This window comes from Felis catus, chromosome D3 (assembly GCF_018350175.1).
Source record: "Felis catus isolate Fca126 chromosome D3, F.catus_Fca126_mat1.0, whole genome shotgun sequence".
Classification (NCBI taxonomy): domain Eukaryota; kingdom Metazoa; phylum Chordata; class Mammalia; order Carnivora; family Felidae; genus Felis; species Felis catus.
The window spans coordinates 67,053,718-67,077,764 of NC_058379.1; the positions used below are offsets into that span (position 1 = coordinate 67,053,718).

The window sequence follows — 24,047 nt, forward strand, 5'->3', positions numbered from 1 at the left end:
GAGCCTCTGGTCTCCTGGGGAAGTGCCATCTCGGAACCCCCGCCGCTCTTGTCTCCCCCACCCCAAATTCCGTGTCCAAGGCAAGTCTCAGCTTATGTGGGGAGAATGTGTTCTTGAAGTCTAACACTGGCTTGGCCGTCATCTGGGCACTTTTCCTGGAGGGTTTCCACGGCCCAGTGGGCACTGCGGGAGCTCGGGCGGTCGCAGGCCGGCTTCTCTGAGAAGAGGTTAAAGCTGTCCCTCTGTCACCGCCGCCGGGGGCATGGTGTGGTGCTAGCTTGATCAGCGGCTCCTCCGTGCAAACGTCTCCCGGCTCCTTAGAACATCAGTAGGGCGCTGGGCCACCGACTTGAAAAGGACCAGCTTTGCTGGTCAGCCCTAGGGCTTACTGGCCCGTGCAGACCCCACGTTCATTGTCAGCCCTCACAGCCGCCGCCCTCTGGCCTCCCGAAGCTGCACGAACATCGCCCACCACGCCTCACGCTCTTCTGGATCCTCTCATTGGTGTCAATGAGTTTTCCATAATTTATCGATTTCTTCAACTAGCACACGACTGTATTTCTGTATGCGATATAGCTGATCGGCATAAAATCTCCAAAATGGGTTCAGGAACGGAATGCGTGGCTCCTCCCACTTCAAAGATCGATGTTGTTTTTAAGTATCCGGATGCACTGGTTGCACCAGGTCATCATTTCGTGGAGCTGGGCACACTTGGGACCACAAAACACCTGCATCTTTGAATTCATTCTGCGTCCGGTAAATCCAGCTTCTTCCTCTTCCTGGGGTGAAGACAGCGCTTCTTGCTTTGGTGGGAAGGAGCACATCAATGCAAAGACACGAGAGGCCGGTAACGGGCCTGTGCCCTGGGTAATGGGAGGTCTGTCAACACTGGTAGTGAGTCAGCGGGTACCTCTTTCCGCCTGGCCCGATGGGCTCCAGATGGCTGTGCCTTCCCTGACTTGCTTTTTTGTTCACCTGAGGTCATTTCTGAACTGAGTCCAAGTTTTCACTAGTGCTTTTAGAGTCATTCTGAAGTCCTTTTTCTCAGAATGCAGTAGCTGAAGTTTTCAGTCTTCCTACCCCCTGCCCTGGGGGGGGGGGGTGGTCATAGTTGAAGCAGGACTCAAAAGACACAGTGGGTGGCTGCAATTCATCATCCAGATCTGCCTCCTCAACTTCAGGGAGGGAGCCCATTGGCTTTCTATCCAAATTAAAAGTTTTTATTTTCCCTTCCTGAATCCTTGGGTTGTTAGAACCTTCTCTTTTGCCTTGGGCAACAGGCCTCCTGCCCACTTTCCAAGTCTAAGCTGTCTAGACTTTGCTTGTTTTTGTCTGATTTGGTTTTCTCTGAGCCTTGCGCTCTTGCATTTTAAGGCGGTGCAGTCTGAAGCAACCGCGACAGAGTGAACACTTGTGAAGGCAGTGGCCCTCTTTCCTTCTTTCTGGACAGCCCTACAGAGGGCGTTTCTTCCTTGTGTTGTCTCGGGAGAGAGGCCTTGGGCTTTCCTCCCTGGAGAAGGCCTGGCGTGATTTCTGGCCGAGCAAAGCAGAGGACTTCTCATGTCCTTTGGCACCCACCAGGACTTCGTCCCTTTGGGAAGACTGGCGCCCCTTGCTTTGACTCACAGCCCCTTTCCCTTGGGGCCACCCAGGTGGCATTCTTGGCTGTGTCCCCGTCTGTCCTGAGAGGCACCAGAGTGGCCTGGAGAAGGCCACTGCAGCGTGGGCCTCCGACAGGGATCTGTGCTGGTTCCGGGCAACTGCTGAGGACCCGCAGACAGTGGACGGGACAGCGTGTAACCAGAAGATTCCTGTTCTCAGGGCTAAATTGGAGCAACGCTGTGGCTCTTCCCGTCTCCTCTCACGACTGTGGGACACCGGGTGGGGCCTCTTGAGCTCGGAGGCTTTTCTGTGGTTTTTCTGTCTGTGCTCAGGGCCGTCTGATCAGCCGCTGGAGGCTTTTGCAGGGTTGTGGCTGGTCTCCCTCGGTTCCGGCCTCCTAAGGAGCGGTTCCAGGATGCTTTGGGGAATCCTCTTCTCCAAAGCAGGCTCAGTGTTTGATCCATGGGAGCCAGCCTCTGCCCCTGGGCCACGTCCCTGGCCAGGTCACCGGATTGCTGGTATTTGTGCAGGCGACTGACTGTCCCGCCACCCTGGTCTCGGGGAGCACAGCTACTGAGTGGAGCCAGGCAGAGAGTCCCTTCAAATCTTGTTGCAGCTTCTTCAGGTCAGGGCCTGTGGCTGGCTCGCCTGCAGCTCCTGCACCACGGGGTGCCCCGACCTCTCTGCCCTTGCTCGGGCAGGGCTCATGTGCCACCTCTGGCCCCATGTGGACCTGGCCCGGACCAGCGTGCCCTGGAGAGCTGGGCCTGCAGCCTGGGCGTGCCCGGCAGCCCGGCTTCTGGTCCTCGGCGTGCGGAGCCAGCGCAGTGGCCAGCCCAGCCCCGGACCCTGACCCTGGCCCTAGAAAGACCCACCCACGTTGTCTGTGTGGGCTGTGGACCTTTACCCCAGGAAATTGACTCCTGTAGGGGGTCCCTGGGCCCCCTGCCCGGCTCTGGTCTGATCCCTAGTGCCCTGCGCCTGCTGTTGACGACCTTTTCTAACCTCAGCTTAACCCAACAAAACGGGTAATACTTCCCCCATTTTATGAATGAGAGTACTGAGGTTTAGACTGATCAAATTAACTTGCATGTGGTCACATAATGGAAAGAGGTGAAGCTGGAACCTGAATCAAAGTAGTTTAGGTCCTGGGTGAACACACACCTCTGAGTAGGTGGAGGAATTGAGGCCTAGAGAGAGAAAGGGAATAGTTCAAAGTCACACAGTTTAGCCCCGTGAGGGCGGTAATAGTTCCTACATCTGGCTTGTCCCCAAAGTGGTGTAGGACACAGGCATCGAATACATTCTTGAATGAATGAATGAATGAATGAATAGCCATTGGCTCTGACCACCTGAACATCGGCAGTAAAGCCTGAGTCAGATGAGCCTAAGCCCGACTCCCCCTAATTATCCTTGAGGGCACTTACCCTTATCTTAGAAGGACTACATTTTATTTAGTTTTTGTTTATTTTTATTTATTTATTTGAGAGAGAGAGTGCAGGGGACAGGGGCAAAGGGGGAGAGAGAGAGAGAGAGAGAGAGAGAGAGAGAGAGAGAGAGAGAGAGAGAGAGAGAATGTAAGCAGGCTCCATGCTTAGTGCCAAAGCCTGATGTGAGTCTCCATCCCACAACCCTGGGCTCATGACCTGAGCTGATATCAAGAGTCCAACACTTAAGAAACTGAGCCATTGAGGTGCCCCTGCACTTTATTATTACTACTATTACAACTAAAACTAATCACTTAATAGTCTTAGCTTAAAATGGCAGCATTGATTATAGCTCCTTTGATTGGATTGGATCCAATTAGATCCTAGTCAGATCTCCAGGAATGCACCTGGCCAGACCCCTTGCCCAAATCAGGAAAGCTCGCTGGTTGCACTTCCTTTATCTTTTTATATTTAAAGTTTTTAATCTCTTGAACAATGCTATGGGTATATGTTTTAAGTATTATTCAACTTTTCCTTCACTTTCCAGTTGTCTTAACATTATAAATAGTAGTTTACTTATAGTCTAGATTTTCCCCATCATTTTAGGTTTAAAGATACCCCAAGTCTTAGAATTTATTAGATTTAAGAATTCCTGACAGTTTTTATATTTTCAATATTCTCAGTAGTATCAATTGGCAGTTCTAATGTTGCATGATTACTTCCATAATCATAAATCAAGCGTAAAGAAATGATAGGTAATGAAGAGAATAAATAAAATAAAAACGCCACATTCCCACAACCCAGAGACACTATGGCGTTAACCAAAGGTGAACCTTAGTGTATATCCATACACCCCCCCAGATCCTTTTCTATGTGTATACAGTTACATACACACACACACGTTTTATCAAAATGAAATCATATAGTAAGTACTGTTCTTTAACCAACTAGTTCTCTAACCAGAGAACTTAGACAGTTCTCTAACTAGTCATGCATTGTATCTGGTTGTCATAGCCCTGAAGTCTCTTTGCATTGCCACAGCCCCCACCCGTACTTTCTCTATTGTTCTCTTCTTTTCTTTTTTATTTTCAACAGCACTGACTTGTTCCAGAAACCATGAGAACCGTTCTGCAGAACATCTCCCCTCCTAGATTTGTCTGATTGCTTCCTTGAGATCTCTATCTCTGAGGCTCGATCCCTGGAGAAAGAAAAGTTGGTTCTAAAGGCTTGATGGATTTACATCAAATCCTTTCATTTACCTCATAGGTGATACTGAGAACTTCACATCGCACATGTCAGGGGACTGATATCGCCTTTCTGTGCCCGGCAGTCTGATCTCCCCATTGTGCAGCTCTGTTGCAAGCAGAAAGTAGCCTGTGTGAGCACGGGCTTTTGAAAAGAACACAAATATCGTAATTCCGCAATCTGGTTCAGTGTTGAATAACAATGGCACCGTGTGGCATGGAAAGTCTTCTGTGTTTCAGTAGACTTTATACTTCTCTGAAATCCCAAATTCCATCACCAGTTCATACTCAGGATTAACAAGTGTCTCTTCTCATGGAACACACTGTTCCTGAGCATAGCTGACCAGTTCTGACTTTGTATTAAATACAATAAATGCCTTCCCTGGATCCGTAGACACTCTTTTGGTAGTTCTAGTGCTTTGTCAAGTTGTACAGTGTTTGAAACTTAGCAAGTTTCCTGGTACAAACAGGAGGTAATCAGGAAACAAACAAAAAACAAATTAGAACCTATGGGTATATATTCAAGCTTTTAAGTGAATATCAGATGCAGGGACTGTAAAATAGAACTATAATAAAAACATTTGAAAGAAGAAATGTGTCCTTTTTAACTGTTTGTTTTTGAGATGGAAAGCTTAATGCAAAATTTGGATCTTATTACAGAAATTGAAACGAGCCCATGCAAATTAATCTCCATTGCACCCGTAAAAAAGAAATTAAAAGCACTAATGTTGCATGTGGTGTATATACAGTAACATTTCCTAAATATCTTCTGGGTCTAAAACTAGGGATGATATTCAATGCTTCCTTTTCCTCAGGCTACAGTATCATAGGATTCAATTTTGAAACTGATAATGGAGGCATTTTTGTTGCACAATTGCCCACAAAGGAAATGAAGGAAGAAAACAGCCAGATCATTGAAGCAGAGACAAATGAGATACCTCCCGTTCTATGTTCACTTCTGGTCCTCCTTTCTTTGGTAGACAGAAATTAATTGAGCATCTAATTGTGTCCATTTCAGGGGCACACCATCTTTTACAGTTTAAATTGGCCATTTGTTGATGGTCCATTCTCAGTTTCTTCATTCAGAAGACAACTTTCCATGCTAATTTGAATGGCCGGAGTATAAAGATGTTACAGATCTGGTAAACTTTACACTTTTAATCAATAACTTTATAAGACCACATTCTGTATTTCAAGTGATAGCACATCTTAAATATTTCGCATTAGGTATTTAAACAGTATTTTCTTATACCTTTTTTCTGTTCTTACTAAATTCTGAACTACCACCAAACTTGTTTCAAAAAAAAAGTTGAAGTATTATTTCCAGGCCTGGAGCCCCCCAAGTACAAGCCGTTTCACGCTCTGCATAGTAGGAAAGCTCTCTTTGAAGCAGCTTCGTTACCAAACAGAATTCTGAATCACTGAACCAAAGGATGCCCCTGAATCCCCATCATCTGCCGTAGACATCAGGACTATTTGCCAAACATTGTGATTCTGGCCAAAACCCCCCGGAAATACTCTCAACTAGTGCTGGGATGGCTACCATTTTCCAGGAATGAAATCAAACCCCTGAACAAGCCTCTCTGATAGGTTATTTATATTCTTTGAAAAATATGGCCAACATTGCCCAGATCAGCCTAGGGTCCAGAAGTGCCTCCCTCTCAAGCATTAGACTTTTGTCCTCCAGTTCAGCCTGATCTCCCATGAGTTCACAGGTCAGAGGGTCCACTGTGTAAACAACACTCCAGGGAATCCAAGGGAGATAATTCTGACAAATCCTCCAGCTCAAGTTTTGTCGGGGTGGCTGTGAAACCAAAGGCCCTACTTATGGATGGAGGACGATACAATTCCTAGGTTTTTCAGCCTCTGTGTATGTGAGGTGAAGTGGAGCAGGTGGGGTCTGGAGTCATGGGGGTGGGCAGCATGGTGTGGAGGAGGAGGTGCCTCTGGGTGACTTTGTATGGATCTTCCCCTCCCTGTGAATGAAAACAGAGCCCTGCACCCCATACCTACCAAGCCTGGGCAGGGAACCCAGATGTCAGAGTGGCTCTCTGCCAAGGTGATAGATGTAATTCCTTGGCCTAGAAATTTTCTAATCTGTGAACAGTCCAACCCAAGTTGATGTTTTGTTTGCTTTTTACTTGCCAATGTATTAAATATAAACAATTCATATGGATTGGCACTTAAGTCGCCGTGTCCCCATCCCATTCCTGTGCCCAGAGGTAATTACATATCTGGGTTTTATTCCTTACTTCTTCTATGAGTGAAGGATTGTAGGTGTGTATGTGATTTTCCACTTTACAGTAATGTCTTAGAATGATAGATCTACATATGCTGGAATTGGAAGATTCACAAGATACATTATTAAGTGGTGGGAAAAGGCAGGATGCCCAACAGTGTAAATAAAACTATCCTGTTTTCATAAACTTTAAAAAAGTTGCACATAGGTATGTTGATAGGTATGATATGATATTCTGAACGATTACACAAGAAATTAAAATAGTGGATAGAAGGAAGAGAGAATCTTTTATTTTTATTTTTTATTTTATTAAAAAAATTTTTTTAAGTTTATTCATTTGGAGAGAGAGCGACGCACAGCGAGCAGCAGAGGGGCAGAGAGGGAGAGAGAGAATCCCAAGCAGGCTCTGCGCTGTCAGCGAGGAGCCCAATGTGGGGCTCCAACTCACAAACACAGGGATCATGACCCGAGAGGAAACCCGGAGTCAGATGCTTAACCGACTGAGCCACCCAAGGTCCCCAAGAATCTTTTCTTTTTAAACTGTACTGTTTGAAGTTTTTTTGTTTATCAAATTTAATTCAGGCTTGTGTTTCAAGCTTTCTTGCCCCAAGTAACACAATATTTGGGGGCGGAGGGCGGGGGGCAGTGAGCGGGTGGAGTGAAAACACGACGTGCTCAGAATCTTTCCTCAGCGGTGTGAATAGATCCGGCTCATTCTTCTTACTGGTGCCTTGCTTTCCACAGTGAGCTTGCGCCATGACTTATTTAACCACTGATGGATGTCTATAGCCTATTGCTATTTTTTTGCGAACACGAATAATGTTGTATTAAACATCCTTGAACATTAATCACTGTGCATACATGGACTATTTCTACGATATAATATAATTGATCTTCTACAATGGAAATTGCTAGGAGTGGAATTGCTGGGTCAAGGAGTCTGTGCGTTTTTCATTTTGATAGATTTTGCCAATTTGCTCTATAAAAGGTTTGCACTAGTTTACATTTCCACCAGTCATATGTGAAAGCATATTCTTTCAGACCTTGCCAGATCTTTAAAAGATCTTTCTTTTAAAGAAATGCGAGGGGCGCCTGGGTTGCTCAGTCGGGTGAGCGTGGGACTCTTGATTTCCGCCCAGGTCATGACCCCAGGGTCATGGGATTGAGCCCCACGTTTGGGCTTGGGGCTGGGCATGGAGCCTGCTTAAGATTCTCTCTCTCTCTCTCTCTCTCTCTCTCTCTCTCTCTCCCTCCCTCCCTCCCTCTCCCTCTCCCTCTCCCTCTCCCTGTCCCCCACTCACGCACATGCACACACATTCTCTCTGTAAAAAAAAAAAAAAGGAATTTTTGTTTTACTGAAAGAGTCTTATTTTTGTCCAATGAACTGAAGAAATATTAACAATATTTAAGGTGATTTCTTCAACTTTTTTTTTAAATACTTAAAAAAATTTTTTTAATCTTCATTTATTTTTGAGAGACAGAGAGACAGAGACAGAGCATGAGCGGGCGTTTTTTTAAATACTTAAAAAAATTTTTTTAATCTTCATTTATTTTTGAGAGACAGACAGAGACAGAGCATGAGCGGGCGTTGGGGCAGAGAGAAAGGGAAACACAGAATCCAAAGCAGGCTCCAGGCTCTGAGCTGTCGGCCCGGATCCTGGCACGGGGCTCAAACTCACAAACCATGAGATCATGACCCGAGCTGAAGCCGGAGGCTTAACCAACCGAGCCACCCAGGTGCCCCTAAGGTGGTTTCTTCAACTTTTATGTGCATGGCTCACGATGACAAAACCAAAAAGTATACAGTAAAGGGAAATGTCTGCCCAGAGGGTTTCGTGTTTTCTTTTCTGTCCAGCACACCTACCCAGTGCTCACGCTGGGCTCGCTGGCTGGACATAGCTGATTGATCAGAGCACATGAAGGAGCGCCAGTGGTCGCCACATCCCACGACGGGACCCGGGACCAGGACCGGCCCGGGCCCTGCCGCCAGGGTGGGGAGCAGGCTCTCACAGCGATGTGGGTGATCAGCAGCTCTTTCTCCCCACCATTTCCATTTTGAATCACTTCAAAATGTTGCACAAAAGGATTTCTATTTTCAGTCAGACCATTTGTTTTGTGAATCAGGGTAAAAAAGTTACTCAAATTATTTACATTCATTTTAGTCTTTTTTTTTTCTACCTCTCTCCATTTTTTTTTTTTTTTTGCATTTTAAAACAGTCTTATTTGAGATATAATTCACATATCAGACAACTCACCCGAGGTATATTTACAGAGGTACACATACAACCATCACCACGGTAATTTCAGAACATCTTCACTACCCCAAAAAGAAACTGTACATCCCTTAACTGTTATCCACCCCATTCTTCCATCCTCCCCAGCCCTCCCATCCCCCACTTTTTTTTCTTTCTTCCCTTTCTTTCTTTCTTTGTGAGCTCTATGCCCAGTGTGGGGCTTGAACTCACCACCCTAAGATCAAGAGTTGCATGCTCAGATCAACTGAGCCAGCCAGGTGCTCCCTCCCATCCCCCCCTTTAAAAAAAAATTTTTTTTTTAACATTTATTTATTTTTGAGACAGAGAGAGACAGAGAATGAACAGGGGAGGGGCAGAGAGAGAGGGAGACACAGAATCTGAAACAGGCTCCAGGCTCTGAGCTGTCAGCACAGAGCCTGACGCGGGGCTCGAACTCACGGACCGTGAGATCATGACCTGAGCTGAAGTCGGACGCTTAACCAACCAAGCCACCCAGGCGCCCCTCCCATCCCCTTTTAAAAACATCCCTCTCAAGATCTTTTCTGTTCACCTAATAAGTTTTCTGGCTCTACCCAGACCTTCCTCTTTAGGAAATCTAGAGCTATCATCCAAACACAGTGCGGTGTGTGCAGTACTGAGGAACAGAAGCAAAATGCTCCTTAGCTAATTTTTCTCAGCGTCCTACTCATAAGAGAACATGTGCACCTGTGCACGTTTAGATTAAGAAGTGCATGCTTCCAGAGTGAAGGATGGAGAGACTCTGAATTATACGAACAAGCAACTAACAGCTGTTGAGCACCCACCAATCACTGACCCTGATACGGGCACAGCACCCCACAGTCTGCAAAAACACTGCCCAGTTGGAAAGGGCACTAGCCAGTGTCCACTGAAGCGCCTCTGAGAACGTGCATGACTTCAATGGCTCTTTAGCTCCAATCCTTTTGTTCTCAAAGAACTTTACATGCATGTGAAATGGATTAGCTTCATTTACAGCAGGAATCTGACTATTCAGAAATTAAAAAGCATGATCATCCTATGAGACACAACACTCCTGGTGCAGCAAGGAGACTGACTTTTTGAAGGAGGTCTAGCCAGTAATTGCTTCAAAATGGTCACTAAAATTGTGGTATTTTAGGTTTGAGGAATTGTAAGAGCCACCACTTGTGTGTTACTATGTGAGGTCAGCTAAGAAAGACTGTTTGGTAACCACAGTTGTTTGATTTTAGCAAATTTGGCAGGTTTTGGCAAATTAAAATAGCAGTTTCTCTCTAGTCTGTAGTAGGGGTGTAGGGGTGGGAGCAGAGATTGCCGAGAAGGGGGTTAAACCGGGAGGAACTGATGGAAGAGCACTGGGTTCTGAGCTCAAGTCTGCAGGCTTTGAGCAAATCCCTTAATTTATCTGGATCTTAGGTTCTTGAGACTCAATGATCTCCCAGTACCTTCTAGACTTCTAAAATTCTGAATCAAAACCCCAAGCCTGAAGTTGAGAATTTTTCTACTTAGAAACATATCCTATCAATCTTATTACTGCTTCTCTAACATGTGGTTATATCTTTATTTGCAAACCTGATTTGGACTGAATTTTGCGATGATTGTCATTTTTTATGCGAATAATAATTTGGAACTAACCTAAATTTCATGAAGTGTTCCCCTCCTAATACACTAGATGGCACTACAAGCAAGTCAAATCAAATTACAAAAAAACAAAAAACAAAAAAACAAAAACAAACAAACAAAAACGGAGTGGGGGAGGGGGAGTAGATTTTGACTATCAAAGTTACTAAATATGGTAAATTAGAAAAGCTTCAGTCTTTATCAAGAGTGTTATGTCAACATCTTCAGAAAAATGAGCAAAAATGGCCAGTGTTGAATATCTTAAGATCAGGAAAATGTCATTTTGTGTAGTGACTTTCAATCTGTTACTGTGACCCAACTGTAAGACATTTTAGGTTGGGTCCCAACCCATATACACACACGCTAAAGCAACAGAAGCTCCATAGGGCAATCCTAAGCCTTCTTCCCTGTCGTGCATTCTGAGACCATTTCTTTTGCACTGAAGGAAAATGCATTCCTTGGAAGAGTGGGGAAAGTGTATGTGACACATTATCTGATGTATTTGATGGTGAACAAAGTGATAGGAGGGGACTTTAGAGGTGTGTTGCTGTTTGAAAATTAGTAATATGTATACAGCCAAGCTAAAAAAAATGAGGCAATTATTCATTCTAAGAAAAAATAATGTACAGAAATGGGTAAGTGCTTTCTGACTCAGCAGTGATCATTATTTACATGGTCATAATAATGTAAGCACTGAATATTGATATAAGTGTAGCGGGGAGGGGAGGGTGAGAAGTTGGATAGCAACGTAGTTCTCATCTACCTTAACAGGATGTGAACAGTTAATGCCTCGTGTTCACGTATCGCAAAACAGTGATGTATTTAGAAACATGGAGGTGAGTGTCAGAAGAAACGGCTAAGCTAATTAAGGTTGTTGCCTCTAGGGGGGAAATGGGGAGTGAGGTAGTGGAGTGGGGGCACAGTCTATTGTTTTTTGTTAAAAATTTATGGGGGTGCCTGGCTGGCTCAGTCAGTGGAGCATGAGACTCTTGGTCTCAGGGTTACAAGGTTGGGCCCCACGTTAGAGGTAGAGATTACTTAAGAAAATACAATCCTAAGAAAATTATAAAAATAAAAATTTATAGTACTATATTATTCAGCCTTAAAAAGGAAGAAAATTTGGGCACATATTACAACATGGATGAACCCTGACAACATTATGCTAAATGAAATAAGCCAGACACGAAAGGACAAATACTGTTGAAGTGAGTCCACTTACATGAGGTACGTAGTAAAGGCAAATTCTTAGAGACAGAAAGTAGACTGGTAGAATGGTGGGCGCCAGGGCTTAGGGGGAGGAGGTTAGGGCGTTATTGTTTAATGAATACAGAGTTTCAGTTGGGAGAGAGAAGAAACTAGAGATGGATGGCAGCGATGGCTTAACAACAATATGAATGTACTCAATGCCACTAAACTGTACTTATAAATGGCTTAAATGGTAAATTTTACGTTATGTATATTTCATCATAAAAAAGCGATGTAAGAAAAAAATAATTTATAATACTGTTTGATTCTTTTTTTAATGTTTATTTATTTTTGAGAGAGAGACAGAGACAGAGTGTGAGCAGGGGAGGGGCAGAGAGACAGGGAGACACAGAATCCAAGCAGGCTCCAGGCTCTGAGCTGTCAGCACAGAGCCTGATGCGGGGCTCGAACTCACAGACCGCAAGATCATGACCTGAGCCGAAGTCGGATGCTCAGCCAACCAAGCCACCCAGGCGCCCCAATACTGTTTGATTTAAATAACTGTACACATGTTTTAATTGCATTACATTAATTTTTAGAAAGCTTCGGATGGATGTCTGAAAGTCTTTATACATGTCATGAGCGTGTTTATTTGGGCCACCGAGGGGCCTTTTTTGCTTTTATCCAGTTCTTACCTGTATGCTCCTTAGAAAAAGATGCTAGGTAAGTTATTCACAAATAAGGGAGGTATTACTGAAAGTAGGTGTCTTATGAGTACATTTCAGGGGCATTTGAGATACCTGATTCCTAAACACAGCACACGAATGCTGAATAAACGTACACATGCATCGAGTTTGAATAAGGACATTATTACGCAGGAATTTCCGTCTTCTGACCTCTGCTGCTCTTAGTGGGTATGCTAAATGTTTGGCTGTGTAGTCACCCGCTGAGTGGCTTGTTGGAACTCAAGGCCACTTTGTGCTGGGACTGGGTGCGACTCCGGGTGAACCAAAGAGGCTGTGCTGTCAGAGCTGATTTCTAGCTCACAAGTTTCTCTTTACCATCACCTTCCTTAACCTGGCCCAAACAGGAGCGTGTATACTCATTTCTTTGCACTTATAAGCAATAAAATGCCAATTAGCTTGGCAGGAAGATGTTGACTAGTAAAGTGCAATTCTAATTTAAATCATTGTACCTTCAGTGTACAATTGAGAAGGCAGCTCTAAGAAGAAAACGACAATGGAAAATAACTTTACATATCCTTAGAGACGTTGAACTGCCTTCCAGCCTTTAAGTCATGCTTCTTGGTTTTGACAGGTTACATTTACCTTCGAGGGTTTATTGCTATAAAAAGAGTGTTTGATCTCATTGTTGTCCCATCTAAATTCTCCTGTTTGTTCACAGTGTGAGAGGAGAACAGAAGCACGACGAAAAAATCTTCTTATTTTGATTCTGCATTATTTAACACAAGAAGGGTATGTTCTGTTTCAAAGATTTACAGACGTGATTCCTCTCTTTGTCTGACCTCCACTTTTCTAGATATACACTTATAAAAATAGCTAATAGAATTTATTGTTTATAGCAGTTTTATATTTATAGAAAAACTGAGCTGAAAGTATTCAGAGTTCCCATATATTGGGAATCCCCCTACCCTAGCCAGTCTACCCTGTTACTAACATCTTACATTGGTGTGGTACGTGTGTTATAATTGGTGAACTAATCTTTATATATAAATATCTGTGTGTGTGTGCATGTGTGTATGTAGATGTACCTATATGTATGTATATGTGTGTATATATACATATTATTTTAGAGAGAGGGTGTGAGCAAGGGAGAGGAGCAGAGACAGAGAGAGACAGAGAGACAGAGAGAGAGAGACAGAGAGAGAGAATCTTAAGCAGGCTCCACACTCATTGTGGAGCCCAACGCGGGGCTTGACCCTATGACCCTGGGATCATAACCTGAGTTGAAATCAAGAGTCTCATGCTCAACGGACTGAGCAGCCCAGGTGCCCCCAATCTTGATATATTATTGTTAGCTAATGTCCATAGTTTACATCAGGGTTTACTCTTGTGTTGAATGGTTCCATGAGTTTTGACAAATTCATAATGTCATGCATCCAGCAATGTAGTATTACATTGAGTAGCTTCACCCCTAAATATCCCCTGTGCTCTGCCTGTCCCTGTCCCCACCATCAGCAACCTCAATTCATAATTTTATGGCCTCATTGACACATATAGTTCCATTATGCATTTTGAAAACTCTAACAAAGCTACCCAGTCATGAGATACGTTCCCTTTCCCATTCAGGTTTCAGGCCTATCAAATCAGATTCCCAGGGCCCTACAGCAGGCTATGTGCACAGAGATCACACTCTTATTCCTCAATTCTCCCTCCCTCAAAATAAAGGTATCGCATTTACTGGATGACCTATGCCCCCCTTTCTTTTCCGGACAATGCCATTCAATAACTGGCAGGGGAGGAAATTTGGAAGCATCTGAGTTTGGCCACCTACCTGATCTGGAAACGTGCAAGCCTTTACAATGAAGGCTGCAGATGTGCTGGGTTTTATGAGGAAGAGAGCTCATCCACTATTTACTTTCCAGTTTCCTTTCTTTCCAGGTTTCATCTAGGAAGAAAATATTCAGGTTTCAGGCTTAGGGCTTGAACTTTCAAGTTAGAGCAGCAGTTCTCAACTGGGGTGATTTTGCCTCTTGGGGAGCATTTGGCAATGTCTGGGATGCTGCTAAACATCCTTCAATGAACAGGACAGCATCCCACAACAGAATTATCCAGCCCTAAGTGGTAACTGTGCCAAGAAACTATCTCAGAAAGGAGAACCACAAAAACAAAAGACAAAGAAAAGTCAGCATAGTTTATCCCTTCGACTGTGTATTTACAAAGCATGCATTTCCCCTTTCTGCCACGAGATGGCCCCTTGCATCTCAAATCAATGAAAATTCTAGTAGAATTGACCATTTTCCTGAGACCTGCTGGTAAAGGCACTTAGGAATGTATGTCAAGATGAAAAGTAAACTGTAGGTATTTTTAAAAGACATATCAATGTTGGAAAAGCAGACCTGTCTTTAACAAAAGACCAAGGATTTATCCTCATCAAGAGGCTAGGTTACAGTGGATTGGAATAAACAACCAGAGAAAAGCTTTGTAGAGACGGCAAGGTGAGCTGGTCTAGAAAGATGTGGAGAAGATGGATAGACATGATGCACAAGGACATCGCAGGCAGGCTCACAGAGAAAGAAGAGGCATAAGTGGAGAAAGACCAGAGTTGGGCTGTGTGTGGGAGAACAAGTGAGGTCCGACAGTGGAGGATCACAGCTGCTGGTTCGAGGACTACACACGCTGCTTTCTGGGTCTGAGCACCTGTTAACAGCCTCCCCATCTCTCCCACTATGTCATGCTCATTACTGCTCACTCCTCTTCCTGACGTCCCATCCTGTCACTCTGTTGGTTGAGAACCTCTAGTGGCTCCTCCAGCCAACCTCATTAAATTCAGATTTCATTCAAGCTCAAACAATGTAGTAGCAACACGCAGAAGCAGTTTTGTTCCCCGATTAATTAGTTTGGGATCTATGAGGCCTACTATCATCTATTCTTATAATTTTTGTGTAAGTCAAAAGCTCATGATCCTGGAAAGAGTTCAATATAATGTGATGTGAGTAAAGACTACAAGCAATCTATAGTGTATGTTCTCTCTCTCTCTCTCTCTCTCTCTCTCACACACACACACACACAACATATATAACATATATATATGTGTGTGTGTATATACATATATAGAGCTTTACAAGTGTATATATGTAAGTATATATGTATTTAGTCATTAAAAATGTTTGGAAAGATAGGCAAAGGTAGTGGAATTTTCTTTTGACTTGCCTGTATTTTCTAGTTTTTTCTCAAATGAGCATGTATTACTTAATACTAAACAAAAATTATTCCTAGGACAGAGTTAGTTTTTCTCTCTGTAAAATGGGGTTAAGACACAGTATAGAAGCCTGGTGAGCCATCAATGTGTATAGAGGCTGACTGACTACAGCCAGTTGATGTTTTGCAGTTTCTTTAAAGTTTAGCAAGGTCACTGGAAATAATCATGGCAACCTTGTTTAAGAAAGTTCAGTGTTCCAACTGACCTGAATCTGGTGAAGGGAAGAGAGCATAATATAAAAGAAAGTTTTCTCCTACCTTCCCAGATTTGAATCAAACAGAAAGAAGTCTATCCTGAGGCAAAAATTCTTAATCCAGGGTCCTTGGATGAAATTGTATGCTGATTTGGGCATATTTGCCCATTTTTCAGGAGAGTCTTTGGTTTCATAAGAAGTTGAGAACTAAGATTAAAATGTGGAAAGTCTTTCCACTTTCAGAGGATTGGGAGACAGAGCATTGCTGAGACCACAACAGGTTCAAAGTGACAGTGAAGAACCCCGGTGAAGATCATGCTTCCACCCACAGTCACCGGCTAGTGTAGATGTGTGACTGAAGAAAAGTGACCAGAAATAACATGGCCCACCAGATGACTTCTTCTTATACTCAATCTCCTTGATGATATTGATCAACATATTTCTGGAATTTCCTTTAGAACTCATGACCTATGCTTTTCAGTTGCCACAATCATGGCACATCTTGCCTCTTGGGCTTAAATTTGGGTTTAACAATTGCCAGATGTTATTTAAAATTAATGCTGGTGAATAAAGAGGTAATCAAGTTGGGCAAATACTCAATTTTGGCTAGTAATGAGAAAACACAGGACATTTTCTTAGTCGATTTACTTATTTGACTTCTAAGCACTTCCAAAAAGGTTTTGAACAACGATGACATCATTAGAATTAGTATGTAGCTTCCAGAGGCAACTGCTTTGAAAAACAGTGCTTGGATATACTTAACATATGTGGGCTCCTTCTATAGGCAAACCTCATATATTGTAATTTTCATCGAATGTACTGCTTAATATAAGCTTAATATTTGTATTGAGTCTCTGTGGACTTGTAATGCCTGTTTGCCTTTATTCTTTTTACCCAGAGTTAATTTTTGTTGTTGTTTTTTCTTCTGTGAAATGGCCAGATATATCGATACAGCCAATGCTTTGGAGCAAGAAACTAAACTGGGGCTACGACGCTTTGAAGTCTGTGACAACATCGACCTTGAAACTATTTTGATGGAATATGAGAGCTATTATTTTGTAAAATTTCAGAAATACCCCAAAATTGTCAAAAAGGCATCAGACACAGGTACATGGCTATTTTCTAGAAATAAGGTTTTTTCTCATCTTTAAGATTAGTGTTTCTTCCTCATTTTATTCTCAGATAGATGCTACTCTCCCCCTCCCCACACTGAAAGAATAGACCAGAAAGATTGTATAGCCTGTATCAGATCCTGTACAGAAATAGAAACATGATCGGCCAGGCAGTGATGTCCCTTTAGTCACGGTGGCATTTGTTTGAGGTATGTGTGTTTTAGGACAATGAAAGCAAAACCCCAGTGCATCACAGGTGCTTTTTAGAAGACCAACGTTACTTTCATTTCTTTAAAAATGGAAAGAGCTGTTGGAAGAGGATAAAAGACAGAAGACTTTTTGTTGTTGTTGTTAGGAAGACCTATTATCTATCTTGAAAATAACATGAAAATGAGTATTGGTGAAGCTAATAGCTCATGTATAGATAATGAAATGCTTTTGAAAGCCATCAATCCAGATAATGATCAATATAATGCAAAGACCCAGTATAGGTTAGCAGTCAAGGAGGCTGGCTGGAGGAAAGATCTAAAGCGAGGGCCCTATGTTTTGTAGTAACATTGACTTGGAAGTCTGTAAGTGGGGGAAGTAATTATAAACCAAGGGAGATCATTGTCCTGTTTACAAGGCACTTGTTAAGCCACAGACTTTAACATTTCATGTGGGGACCAGGAAACCAAGAGGAATGTCAATTAAAAATAGCCGGGGGCGCATCTCTGAGCTGGAAGGGATATTTATCTGAGCTCCTTTCCAGGGCAGAGTTCAGAGCTCCCTGTCCTTGGCTGGTTGCTGGGTCTGGGTTTGGGCAGAGAAGCACTGACTCCTGGGCCACCAGGACTATTATTGACATGATCTAATTTCTAGATTGCTGGTTCTGATTTAGTCTGGAACCATATTCTCCTGGGATATTAGACACAATGTCTTTATTTTAAGGTAAACTGGCAGAGTACGACTGGTAAGTGTTCATGCAATCATCCTGGTGTCCCACGGACCACAGCAAAATGGTGTCAAGTTCATGAAAACTTAATGTAATGGTAACCGTAAAGTTGGCCCACACTGAAGTTGCCACCAGGTTCATGGTCTCCAACTCAATTAATATCTAAGGGCTTTGGGGTCTTTCTCCATGCAGAAATGCTTGGGAAACATGGGTTTCTTTCCTTCTGCTGGTAGTTTCACTTCTTTCTATATGAGAATAGCTTAGAGCTCCTGGACCCCACAAGGCTATAGCACAAATTTTGAGAACAATGTAAAAGGGCAAACATATCTGAAAAATCACTTTCTCTTAAAAATTAAATTCTTTCCTTTTCCTCCAATATTTGTTTTGCTACAGCGGAAAATAATTTACCACAAAGAAGTGGAGGGAAGACCAGAAGGTAAAGTGAATGGTAATTCCTCTCGACCAACCCAACTCTAAGAGTTTGTGGGATCCCTTTCCAGAAGATTCTCCAGCTCAGTTCCCTATCTGTCTACCAGCAATTGCAGACTGTGATCACGTGACCTTAGTGGGCCCAGCAATGGGTTCCCCACACGTTACAGACGTCCAAGACATGAGCCAACATCTATGGGTTCTCCTGGTTTTACCACAGATAACTGCATTCACTAGTGCTCTTTCAAGGCTATGTGCTATGAAGAGTATGGACCTCAGAGATTGCAAGACCCAGGTTCAATTCCTGGCTCTGCTCCTCACAAGCTTGGAGCAAGTTTCTGACACACAGTGAGGTCCCCACACGTAGCAAGCACCCATGCATGCCTCATGATAATACTCTCAATAATGCTCTGCCTGAAGCTAACTTTGTTTTGTACTATTCTTTAGGAACAATTTTATCGTCTTGACCAAAGCATTATCCATTTATTTACAGTTTCCATAAAGCTAGTCAGACTCTGACAACAAACGATAACTACTTTTGAACCAAAAAAGCGAGGAGCATTTAAAGAAGCCAGCTTTGGCATGCATTTGGGTTCTGATTATGTTTCAGCCACATATTCATGCCTGGAACTTCCCCAGCATTCCTTACCTAGGAGAACATTCCAGAAGTGAATGTCTTTCGAGCACTTTGCTTCTCTTCAGGGAGGCAGCTTGACAGCTTGGGTGTCCTCAGCTCGTCTCTGAGTAAACGTTTGTACGTGGCAGGCGTAAAGGTCAGACAGCAAATGGCTGGAGTCAGGAAGGATAATTAGGAAAGTAATGAATGCTGTTTGTTTACAATTTTGTAATTGAAGATAGCTATTGAAATGAAAGGTTGTGTCATGAGACTGGCTATTAACAAATGAAAGTGCCTTTTCCTAATGCTTGCATTTCACACCAGAGAGCAAGCTCCCAGTTTACAGATTTGCTGATAACTCAGTGGAGGAAAGTTTATTTAATGTGATGGATAACAGAATTAGGATGCCAAAAAATCTGGACAATTTGGAAGATGGGCCCAAAATAACACGATGAAATTTAATGAAATAAGGTGTAAGCTCCAACCAAAGACTAATGACAAATAGCTCCCTCATTACAAAATCAGGGACCTAGAAATCTGAGTTCACAACAGATAAGGTGTGAGGGTGATCACAACAGTGTGATGTGACTGCTAATGTGGACTCGGGCCTCACTGATAGAAATACAGTGTCCCCAAAATAGGAGGTGACTCTGTTGTGGTCAGAAGACTGTGGACAAAGGAAAGGTGACCAGGATGAGGATGAATCTGAGAGCCAGGTAACCTTAGGAATGATTGGGGCAACTGGAGAGGGTTAGCTTGAAGACTGGAACCCATGGGGAGGCGGTGCCCCTAGAACAACACGGCACCAGTCTTCACCCTCTAAAGAGGGACTGAGCCTTCTTTGTAGAATTCCACAGGGCATACTCAGGAGGGGCACCTAAAATTATAGCAGGGTGGATTTGGTCCCATATTAGGATGAATTTTGCAATCATTAGAGCTGACTGGGAATGAATCACATTGCTTTGCACATTAGGAACTTGTCTCTGATCGTGTTAAAGCAGATCTGTGAACCACTTGCCCCCAAAGGGAAATCAAAGCAGGAAAACAGACTCCCTGTTCCCTGTCTGCCCTGCAATGACGTTAGGCAAGCTTCACTACATATGTATATATATGACCTCATTGCATTTAAATCAGTGCTATTCATAAGGGTTTGCACTTGTTGTAACATGTTTGGTATTCATTTCATAGACACTTCATTTTTGTGCCAGCCAAAGGCCTGAGGGACAGACGTTTGTGTTCCCAGTTTACAGATGAAAAACAATGTTCCGAGAAACCATCAGCTGTCCACCTCTTATGATACCCACCCCAGTGGGCCAACACCAGGGTCATCGTGTGTGGATGCTGGCATTATTATTGGCATGGGTGGTCTTTTGCTGGCTAGGTGTTTATACTAGATACAACTCCTCCTTTCCCAAAAAGAAATGGAGAAATAGGTGCTCTCTGAGACCCCTTAGGACAGGGGAGAAATACTTCCAGCAAAACTCCTGCAAACACATCTTACACGTAAGGACAAAGGAATGGAGAAAACCCAAACAAGTTCAGATGTGGGACTTCACGGTCTGCCCCCCGAGCAGTCCTGTCTCTCTCTGATGTCATCTCCTATCTACTAATTTTCCAAAACTGAATTTCTCGTTCCAAGGACCTAGCGAACAACTTTATTTTACCTTTATATTGATGCATATAACACATATGCAGTCAAATGTCCATATACTCTCGCAAGCGCCACCACCCCAGCCCCCCAGCAGGCTCTCTTCCCGATCAATGCATCCCATCTCCAAGAGAGGTAGCCACTGTCTGGCGTCCAGACCCATCAATATGTTTTGCCTTAAGTGAACAATATTTGGTGAAAATCTGTTTGGCAAATATGAAGATCTGTGACAACAGAGATGAGGTAAGGGTTGCTTCCCTTGCACTAGCCCCTTCGATGTTTTAGTATACGGGCTGCCGAAGTGAGCACCTTTCCATGTTGGCTGTATGCAGCCTGATGAGAACTATTTTAAGTACATCCAGCACACTGGATCAAAACTACAGGCAAATCCCTAGGCTTCCTCCTTCCTCCCCACAACGTGACCCCTGGGCTGCATACTGTTCTTTAAGGAAGGTGGGAAGAAATGTTGGAAAATGCTTGCAAAAGTCACGTGTTCTTAGGAATACAGAGCTATCTGCAGAAGAGCTGGAGCCAGGTGGCTTGAAGGGAAAATGAAGAGGAGGTTGGGGGCCTCCAGGAGGAGGTGGACCCTCTAGCTTGCTCTTGGAGGAACCCAAGGGGTAGAGTGGAGCAAGTCAGAGCCAGGACGGCCAGGGTGTCAGGACAGTGCAAATGGAAGGGCCCAATGGTGCCACATCTGCACATCTTTCTAGAACTCTTTTTAAGTCGGCTACACAGGTTGTTTAGTTACCTCAAATTAAATGGTTTGAATAATTTCCTCCAGGGTCTTTGTTCCCTTCCCTAGGGTGATGAGCGACAGTTGTCAAAATCTTCCCAAGATCAGTCAGCAGAGGCCACGGTCCAGAACCACGGTGGGGAAGCCAGGGGATGCCAAATCCGTCCATAAGGAGCATCCTAAACAGGTCTGGATGGCTTTGCTGGTATTGGTAAAACTGCAGGTGGCTGAGAAATAGCCCTGAGAAAAGAGTCACATTTATTCATTTTTGTGTGATTTTGTTACATTGTGGATTTTCTTCCAGTATACTGAATTAAAACCACAGGCAAGTCTCTAGCCTTCCTAATGTTTCTTTTTTTTTTTTATTTAAAAAAAATTTTTTTTCAGCGTTTTTATTTATTTTTGGGACAGAGAGAGACAGAGCATGAACGGGGGAGGGGCAGAGAGAGAGGGAGACACAGAATCGGAAACAGGCTCCAGGCTCCGAGCCATCAGCCCAGAGCCTGACGCGGGGCTCAAACTCACGGACCGCGAGATCGTGACCTGGCTGAAGTCGGACGCTTAACCGACTGCGCCACCCAGGCACCCCCCTAATGTTTCTTAATTCGAGTGGGAAGTCTCCTTCCTTCCACCAGCCTTCCCCCTGGTTGGAGTCCTGGGAAACAGTCCTCGAGGGGTAAGCCCTGGGTCCAGTCAGAGCAGGGGGCTGGTTGCTACAGAGCTCGATTATCCCATTTGAGGTAACTATAGGTGGCACATCTTTCTTGTCCCAAAGCACATTCCTGGACTCTTAAGACTAAGTCAAGGATGGCCTCAAGAATGGCTGGGTTTCTCCAAAACACAAATGGTTGGTCTTCACTCCAGACCTTCCCGCAAAACAATCTTGGGGACAGGGTGGTCAGCAAGAGGACAGAGCCCAGCAGGCAGGGGAAATCAATGGCTTCTGACTCAGGGGATTCATACCTCCAACCTCCTGGGTCAGAACAAACATACCAGGTTTCAGAGGAAAGAGAACTAATGGAAATAGTGAAAAAGAATGGGAAGAAAGAGTGTCAGAGATCCCTGGCGGGAGAGAAAGGAGTCCTCGTGAAACTCAATTGTCAGAAGGAACGTCTCACTCTCGAGGAGGTTGTACACTTCTGGCCATTGCAGTCTGGCTCAGGTGGAAGGGAGCCGAAGGTGGTGCAGGGGAATCCGCAGGAAGCAGTTGACTGTTGACTCAGCTCCACCTCCAAACTCAGCCACCCCTGGCCTCAGATACTTCGTTATAGGAGAACAGGCAAGCCAGTGTGAACGGGGATGGGTTGAGGCACAACGGTTTCCTCCACCGGAAAAGCTACTCAAAGCCTGTAGCTTCTGGTGATAGCTCTTCCCGTATGGCACAGGCAGACAGTGAATTCATCTTGTTGGGTCTGCACAGAAGTGGCCGAATGACACATGAGGTTCCCGTTTACTGAACTGATACCCAGTGTGTGATTCTGGATGCCGGAATAGGCATTTTCCACCAGCATGTGGAACTTGCTTCCCCAGCTGGCTTCTTGCTGTCTTCCTTTTTCCCCAGGAGCCTGTCAATAATACTCCCATGGAGGGCGCTGACTTTGGCTTGAGTATATCAGGAATCCCCAAAGGCAGCGGAGAAGAAAACGTCCACCCACAAAAAGTAAGTGGCATTCGTGAACCTAGAACCAAAAGGGGGCATCCCTTTTCTTTGTAAAAATGAAAGTAAAAAAGGCTGTTTTTGTCAAAGAGGAAAGCTAATAGGTGACGGTCAAAGGCTGGCTGTGCGGTGAACTGAGAGGAGCACTGGATGAGGATTACAGCCCTGGTGTTCTGGTCTGGTCTTGAAGGATGTGCCCCACCTCGAAGAAGCTCAGTTTCCCTATTTGTAAACTCAGGAGTTTGGAAGAGATGGCTTCCAACGTCACTTTCAGCTTAAAAATCCCACGACTGAAATGATCAGCATGGGTGTTCTGTATTATTGAAGGAGTTATGATGGCCTGCCCATTCTTTCTTCCCCCATTGGTGGTAACTGATGAGCGATGGCACTTTTTCTCCATGGAGATGTGGCTCTAGGCTTACATGTCATTCCATGTGAACCATGAAACCTCAGTTGAAATAGGGTGGGTCTTATCCATACTAAATATTTCTACCCCTTTCATAATGAACCTCATTTCTTGATTCAGAAATAACCGTTTCTCAAACAGAGAAGACCCAGGTTGGGTGGCTGTAGGCAAAAGGTAGGTTAAAACCTGTCCTTTGGAAAGGTGAAGCAGTATCAACACCCAGCAGGTTTCTCTTGATTGTAACTTCTGGGGTTGGGTGTCTTTTTAAGAGTCATCTTTCTTCAAGCAAGTTCTCAAACTACAGGACTTCAGACTTACCCCTGGCTGGCTCTTCTGGGGCGAACTAAACTCTGACTGTGTGTGTGTTTGGAGGGGAGGCTGGAAGCATCTCCCTGGAAATTAAGGGAGCTCTCATTGGCTTGAACTGGCTCCTTTTAAGGTCCTCAAGTATATGGGTTCTCTCTCTCTCTCTCTCTCTCTCTCTCTCTCTCTCTCTCTCTCAACAATAAATAAACATTAAAAAAATTTTAAAAAGGGGCGCCTGGGTGGCTCAGTAGGTTAAGTGCCAACTTCAGCTGAGGTCATGATCTTGCGGCTTATGAGTTCCAGCCCCACGTCGGGGTCTGTGCTGACAGCTTGGAGCCTGGAGCCTGAAGCCTGATTCGGATTCTGTGTCTCCCTCTTTCTCTGGCCCTCCCCTGCTCACACTCTGTCTCTGTCTCTCTCAAAAATGAATAAACATTAAAAAAAATGTTTTTAATTAGAAAGATATCATAACGAGTGGAGAATGTTAGCATAGTGTCCAGCA

At 44.0% G+C, this 24,047-nt stretch overlaps 1 protein-coding gene and 1 long non-coding RNA gene across 13 annotated transcripts in view; one reads left to right on the forward strand and one right to left on the reverse strand.

Moving 5' to 3' along the window:
* The window catches only part of KATNAL2 (katanin catalytic subunit A1 like 2), a 68,137-nt gene that overhangs the window by 13,504 nt on the left and 30,586 nt on the right, over positions 1 to 24,047 (forward strand). For 4 of the 8 annotated variants that reach the window (XM_045042217.1, XM_045042219.1, XM_045042220.1 and 1 more), the window contains exons 2-6: positions 12,971 to 13,041; positions 16,642 to 16,808; positions 18,141 to 18,183; positions 21,225 to 21,363; positions 22,738 to 22,836. In XM_045042217.1, the coding sequence (XP_044898152.1) occupies positions 12,971 to 13,041; positions 16,642 to 16,808; positions 18,141 to 18,183; positions 21,225 to 21,363; positions 22,738 to 22,836 (519 nt within the window). Of the gene's footprint in view, positions 1 to 11,152; positions 11,218 to 12,970; positions 13,042 to 16,641; positions 16,809 to 18,140; positions 18,184 to 21,224; positions 21,364 to 22,737; positions 22,837 to 24,047 lie in introns of all 8 variants that reach the window. The other 4 variants (XM_006938879.4, XM_023241962.2, XM_045042218.1 and 1 more) reach the window with 3 other exon arrangements.
* The window catches only part of LOC109493435, a 36,503-nt gene continuing 15,621 nt past the window's right edge, over positions 3,166 to 24,047 (reverse strand). For all 5 annotated transcript variants that reach the window (XR_002737346.2, XR_006588343.1, XR_006588345.1 and 2 more), the window contains 4 exons: positions 21,192 to 21,416; positions 18,826 to 18,965; positions 14,081 to 14,194; positions 3,166 to 4,382 (listed from right to left, as the gene is read on the reverse strand). This is a non-coding gene — a long non-coding RNA (uncharacterized LOC109493435). The remainder of the gene's footprint in view (positions 4,383 to 14,080; positions 14,195 to 18,825; positions 18,966 to 21,191; positions 21,417 to 24,047) is intronic.